Below are 7410 nucleotides of genomic sequence, written 5' to 3'. Positions count from 1 at the left end.
CATTGTCACACGCTCACACCCACATCAGGTTACTCTCTCCGTTCTCGCTATCTCTCGGCGTGTCTGTCTCTTGATTATGACGAAGGATAGAGCAGAAATCCATCACATTTACTGCCATGATCGATACTGTTCATGGGACTAAAGCGCTTTATTAATTGGAAGGCCATTGTCCATATTAACAAAACGTTGACACCGTGTTAAGTATCAGAATTGTACACACCATATCCTTGACGCATGGCATATCATATCTTTTCTGGGGTTCTTATTTCTTGTGAAGGACTCGTGAGGGCGTTAACACAAGAAACCAGTTAACAAGGAAAACGAGAAATTATGCGGACACACAAAACCTAATTAAAAGAGACCTCAACGTTAAGAAATCCAATATAAATCCAATCAATCATGTACGATGCCCAACGGTTTAGCCGCGGCACAATGGGAAACCTCTGACAATCTAAATAGCAATACCATACTGGTACAACACTTTTATGTCAATGCAATCCACTTTTTCTTTTCTTTTTTTTCTTTTTTGCGGGGGGGGGGGGGAGGATCGGATCAATGTGACTCACAGTCACAATCAGTCAGACAATACCTGATATGATGGTGGAAATACGATTATGCCTTTGACTAGAATCACTCTTTAGGCGAAGACAAAATGAATTGAATAACTTTTATCTTTTAGAGACAGACCTATTAAATTGGATGCGAAACAGATTATGAATAAGATTTGTCAGTAGTTAAATTGTTTTGAAGTTCGAGAGTAAATATTGTTAAATCTATCTTGAGGGAATACATCATTTTTTTTTTACAAAAAAAGAAAGAGCCTTCGACAGTTTCGTTTAACGCCATCAGAACACACGATTCAGTTCTATATGGGCCAATCTAATTTCGGAGCGTGGGTCTGTTTATTTTGTATAATCGTGTGGTACGTCTGTGGAGCACTGTGTATGTAGCAAGCGTGCTCGGAAAACATAAAACAAACAGCACCGGGGCATACATTATACATTCTGAATGACATGGTTTAAATGTGACACGTTAACTATCAAAACACCGTTTTCTCATACGTCATTATTCACGTGGGAGACCGAAAATGTGAGACCTTAACATTTAGAAGTTGGTCTACAGCTAAAATTGGAGCCCCGAGTTATCTTCTAAAAATACCAGCGGTTATATATACTTCATGGGCATAAAGTTGACTCCGACCACATGGAAATTGCACAACACGCACAATATACACACAATTACTAGATATTATAATAAGTGATCACTCATTCAAAGGGAAAACTAAAACAAAAAAAAATACAATCTTATTCTCATTAGTTGGTTTGAATGAGTGCATTATTGTTCTTGTTCTTGTTTTGAATTCCTGGCTCTGTTTCGAACACTCATTAAAATGTGAGTCACTGCCAGGCAATAAATGAGTCCTGTATGACAAGATTGATGGTGTAATATCCATGAACATTTGCATAAAAAAAAAAAATCGCTGTCACTTTTGACAGGCTTTTGTCAATGACGAACAACCGACAAATGTTGTTGTTGTTGTTGTTTTTTCAAGAAAAATCTGTCTATACACAAGAGGATAATGCTAAATACCCCTGCTTTACAAGCATATCATATATACATTCTTGGGAGGTGGAATCGCGCACTAAACGTCATAAAACATGTCACGAAGTAAATCTTCGTTGCTAAAGAGCCATATTTGAGACAGAAATTCTATCATGGACGACAGATGTCGTAACTGGTGTGACTTGAAGGAATACAGTTATAGCTATCAAAGTATTCTCGTTATCATAGAATCACTGACGTTCAGTTGCGAAAGTGTCAAATAATGCAATTGGAGAAGCCGATGAGAGTCACAGAGATGTCTCGTTCGAGTCAATAAAGGCAGAACTAGGCATGTGTTTTACATATCGTAATTACCTAATTATATTCTCAAAGATATTTCCTCCTTCATGAACTGAAAATCACAGTAATTTCAATACTTGTATCGATTTATTTTGTTGGCGCACTTCTCCCATAAACTATTTACAACATTGTACATCATCAGGTTTTCTCACTACTGAAAGTATAAACGCGTCTACTGGAAACAGCTGTCTACAATAAATTACATATAATTTTTCTTGAAAAAATAGCTCTGAATTTGGTAAGAATAATCACATACGAAATAATGATACAAAAATAATAATAATCAGGGCGAAATGATTAAACGATGTATCGATTGTCGTGAACAACTGCATCGACCGATAACGAAATTCTGCACGTAAAACAAAGTCACAGTAAACAAAACGTCAACTTTGAAGAACGCAATTCAACCAGGGGAGTTTAAAGGTGAAAGGTCGGAGATGAGAGTCAACGTTCCTCCAGTGAGCTGTCCATGATTTCTTGAATGAGTCTAAGGATCCGCGTTCGTGGATGACTGTCTACTAGGATGTCAACATCTGCACCTGCAAGAACAATACGAGAAAAAGAAATGTTACCATAGAAATTATTTATTAATTAGTATTAATTGGATTGCCTAACATTGCTGTATTTTTGTCAACAATGACATAACTCTGATATTTTGTCCTAAACGTACGCATTATACTGAATGGTCACTATTGAAGCTCATTTTTTTTTACTTTCCTTTTCAAAGCACGCACATACACATCAGCACATACACAAACACTCAGTATATCCCCCATGGGGTGTGCTAGTGTGTATATACCAATTTGCTTGATCATGATGGAAGTACAGTGAACTGTTCTCGATAACAACATATTTGATAATGCATCAATATCGCCGTTTAAATACATGAGTAGGGCATTCTGCTCCATCGCTACTGAAAGGCGATGAATTCAAACGTCACCGTTCGTTTGTTTGTTTGTTTGCTTGTTTGTTTGTTTGTTTGTTTGTTTTTTCAAGCAGTTCATTTCATTCCCCTGACCTCACAACGTATCAAACTGTGAACGAAATAGCCTTTCTTTTGTGACCCAGAGATTCGTTGAGGGAAACACGCACAAAGATAAGCGAAATAAAACTAGAAATGAAAAAAAGAACGAAAAAGTTCGATCTTGATAAAAATCATTTACGATGATGACCTAAAACGGAAGACACGATTGCACAAGCACTTCTTTTTCTTTCGCTAGGGAAAAATTGTTACTTCAGTGCTTAAAAATTGTGATGCCTTCAATGTAGGCCTTCAAGACAATAACGAAATCAAAGGGGTAGGGGTGCATTGATCGGCGAGAGGTTTTTCGATACATTCATATTTTGTTTTTAATCCGCCCTTCAGTTTTATAACCAAGGATTTGACTTTGAAACCACTGTTACAAAAAAAAAACCACAACAACAACAGGAACAATGATCTCAGTCTTTGGCGGGAACGTATTGCCTCATTTCAGCTCTTAACCTACATCCCTCTGAGCACGTCCGCTTCAAAGAAAATGCAATGCTGTGTTGACGGTCATAATGATTATGAGCTTATCAACTCTGACGAATATGAATCCTGCGACAAGTGCTATTGTGACGTCATAAAAGATCAACCAACGTTGATTTTGTTGTTGTTGTTGTTTTGAGGGTAGACATAATTATCTGAAGAAAGGTCGCATCAACAAATTTTTTTATTCACTTTCTCCCTCTCTCTCCAATACACACACACATGATGTATCATGCATACACCAACATTAATTAGAGATCCTTTTGAAATGTTTCATCAAATTATAATTTCATGATTGGTTGGTTTTCTTGAAGGCAATTTGGCACTTGAAAATCTATAGACATTTTATGTATTCAAATTTTGTTATTGTAATCTTAAAGAGTCGAGATGAACGGTTTTTCCAACAAGAACACAAGACTATAGGACGAAAATCTTCATAATACACATGATTGGTAAGATGTTGATGATCAAAAGAGTGCAATGGAAGGTGAGCAAAATCACATATACTTAATGTATCTGATCCCAATTGACAAGTGTCTCATAGTAGAAATCATAGCTGATCTTGATGGAAAGTGGATTTCATTCTACGGACAAATTCTTCAGAAGCCTCGTAAAAGACATTAGAATCAATTTCCACATGAAAGACTAAATGAATAGATACACAAGGGCATAAACTTGTATAAATGTATAAAGCGTTTTAACTTGATATTGCGCTTCACCATTACTGATGAAGTTGTTACCTATGGATAGGATTTACTTCAGGAAAATCATCTTTCCATTCATTTGACTGAGATGAGTAATATATCGCGTGAGATATTTGTATTTTGCTGACGGAATGATCAGATTACTAAAGTTGTCATTGAAAGTCTTCGGGGTGATGAAGATAACATACAACATCAATAGGTGTTTAAGGAATAAATGTTATCAGATTCCGAAACGATTATCGGTGATACAGATATTGATCAAAATTGCCTTGCTCCGAGAAGAAACGCACAACTCGATTTCGGTTTGTTGTTGGTCTCTCTCTCTCTCTCTCTCTCTCTCTCTCTCTCTCTCTCTCTCTCTTTTAATATTAATCAACCTGCTTGACATCCTGATTGTTCAAGTTTATTTTGCATGATATTTACGCAGTTTTGTACGGTAGCAATTTTGATTTGCTTAAACACAGCGCATATCCTAACTTAATCATCTCGTCTGCAATTGTACTCGATAATATGTGCCCTAATTCCGCAAATTGGCGTGGTTTTTCTGTGAATAGTCGACCCAAGTATGCATCAGTTCTGGCGATGACAAAACCACCACGTTGTTCCCACTCCCAAACGCTGAGGAGAATAACCTTACTAGAGCGGGGGGGGGGGGGGGGGGTAGGAAACCACGCATGGTAGACGTTGGCGGTCAAAGCAATAAACCGGCGGAAAATTGAGGTGAACAGGGGAGCAGGCTCAAAGGAATGCATCTCCGCTTTCTTATCGGCGGATGCAACCACGACTCGAGAGCTTCGTTTTCGAACTGCATTGTGAGTGTGTGTGTTTTTTTTTCTTTTCTTTAGCTCGATCGAACATTAAAGTTCGGACTTCATTCTTGCAGCACGGACGAAAATCTAAAGCTTGCATCTTATTATGTTCTCTTTGAAGAAGAAAAAAAAAGACTACTGAGCAATCTTCGAATTTGTCAGCTGAGCCTAGTAACTATTTCTACCACGTCAGTAGACTCCATGCCCATTACTGTCATCAGAATGTTCTTTTTCGTTACTGATATCATCACCATCACATGAATCATTATCACATTCAGCTCGTACACTCGACAATGGGAAGTGATAACCGACGTCAATCTTGAGCGTCCAAGTTAGTGATTTTTCCTCATTCACTTACTCAAGAAACACCTCGCCCTTACACATGGACACGCAAACATTTGTACACACATTGTTTTACTAACTGTTTCATGATAATTTCATTTCATTTTCTTAAGCGTAGAACCTATGTACAAAATCAATATTCTGCATGAGTTATATTCATGCATGAGCTCCTTGAAATCTAAAACAATATTAATCAGATGAAAATATGTGTTTTAAGTCTTAATACATTAAATATACATTCATCCATGATATGAAATGTCATAATGATCATTTACAAACGTTTAAGGCCGTATTCATTTCTTTCAACACTAACCTTCATTAGAAAGAAATGCCGATGCTGGCTGGAGAATAGCCTCGTCTTTCTCGGGCAAGAAACTTTTCAGATCTATCGTGGCGGGGTCAACGGCAAGGAGGCGGGCGGCGGGTGATTGCGGGTTGATGCTGGCGGGAACGCTGAGGTCTTGGTCGTCTGCAAAGAACGTTCTTTTCCCAATGTGCACGTGGCACAGCTTCGGATGCCGGCCTTGACAGAATGAGCTCTTTGAGCAGAGTGCAAGCTGTAGTGTTGCCGAGAGCGCAAGAAGAACAGAGAACAGCGCTGTAAGGAGAAGAGAGAGAAAAAAAATGAATGAAAGATAAGACACATGAGACACATTGAAGTGACCATGACAATTTTCAAAATTAAATAGCATATTTTAACGAATTTTCATTAAAAACACGAAGATGGTATCATGTCTGAATATTGTACGCGTCTGGATTAAGTTATGTGATATCCCGGCACCAAAGAAGTTTCCGATCTTTGCTGAAAACTCTGTAAAGAAAATACACGCAATAAAGACGAAAACGGGGTGAAATCATAAAGGTAAGAGAGAAAAAAAAAGAGAAAGCAATTAAGCTTTGCAAAGTAAAGCTGGCAAGTGCTCATGATGAGAAGAATCTTTCAAAATTACTCAGGAGCTCACATTGTGATAGATCCATGGCTTCGTTCGAGTTTGTTTCTAACTGCTGAAACAGGGGGAAGCGAGTCTAATGAATCTTTGGCTGACTTCGGTATAGAAACTGCTAGACGACGGGCATCGGTGTGTGCAGGTGCGGTTTGCTTGCGAGCGTCGGTGAGATTGAAACCAATGGGGAGAGTTGTCTCTATTTAAAGGAAAACAGGCATCAGCTCCCGCGCTACTCACACCGTCACCACGCGCAAAAAGCCATCGCACTGATGACGTGCGTTCCTCACCAATAACAACATACAAACAGTGCATGGGAGACACGCAAGCAAAGGCCTCTGTGATTCACTTCAACATAAGAATTCTGAAGATGATCCACAGTGATTCACAGCTGTGGCTTGTGAAAACTATATTTTCATAAAATCTACAAGTAAAAGACCGTGAAAGTCCGTCAATAGACATAAAAAGCTTGCGAGGCTTCCAAACACGTATTCAAATGCCCACTTAAGTAAAAGAAACATAAAAGAAGAACTCAGACACATGTCATTATAATCAACATTGCCATCTTCAAATTCAAAAAAGGCAATAACCAGAAAACCTACTTTGACATTGCAAATGAGGAGAGCTAACATTGTATAAGTAAGGTTAAAGGGATTGAAATGCATTGTGGGTCGAACCGCTTTTTCTTCACCTCGCACATCAACTTCATGAGTGCAGAAAGTGCCACCGATTGCAAGAAGTACATGAGATAATGACTTGAATACTCAGAACGGGTTAATGTCTTGCTGCGGCCAGGGTAATGGCAGACATCCTGTGACCACAACATGTCTCAAACAAGAAAATACAGAAAATTATACGATGTAAGATGTGAGTGAAATGAGTGTACCCTTGAGTTGACATTTGGCTGAAATTTATGAATATAACAATATACTCTAAATGTGTATCTCGCTGAAGATCATATAAAGCAACAAGACAGATGATTGTTTCAAAAGGTACGATACGTTCATATCAGATAGAGATCGCAGTATGTTTATATGCGTCCATATTATATCATATATTATTATGTTATATATATATATATATATATATATATATATATATATATATATATATGTCTGCTTGTGTGTTTGTGTGTGTGTGTGTTTGTGAACTGTCATACTATTTAACCAAAAGACGATGAAGATATTAGATATTACTGA

General features: G+C 37.9%; 1 protein-coding gene across 1 annotated transcript; it reads right to left on the bottom strand.

The window, feature by feature from the left end:
* Window positions 1–2313: 2313 nt before the first annotated feature.
* LOC139734954 (uncharacterized) lies at window positions 2314–6245 on the bottom strand. Its single transcript, XM_071645732.1, has 3 exons — window positions 6230–6245; window positions 5581–5865; window positions 2314–2441 (listed from the first exon to the last, which is right to left on the bottom strand). The coding sequence occupies exons 1-3, from the start codon at window positions 6243–6245 to the stop codon at window positions 2347–2349; spliced, it is 396 nt and encodes a 131-aa protein (XP_071501833.1). The 3' UTR covers window positions 2314–2346.
* Between the last annotated feature and the right edge of the window lie 1165 nt (window positions 6246–7410).

The sequence above is a fragment of the Diadema antillarum genome, unplaced genomic scaffold, assembly GCF_040938485.1.
Source record: "Diadema antillarum isolate AM-2024a unplaced genomic scaffold, OU_Dant_1.0 seq00000555_RagTag, whole genome shotgun sequence".
NCBI lineage: Eukaryota > Metazoa > Echinodermata > Echinoidea > Diadematoida > Diadematidae > Diadema > Diadema antillarum.
Note: the sequence above shows the minus strand (reverse complement) of the source record. Positions and strands in the feature narration are given on the sequence as shown.

Bases quoted from the DNA above. Each gene is read 5' to 3' on its own strand.
- LOC139734954 (XM_071645732.1), bottom strand. The intron at 2,442-5,580 runs GTTAGTGTTGAA...TTGTTCTTGCAG, and splicing joins GGCATTTCTTTCTAATGAAG to GTGCAGATGTTGACATCCTA.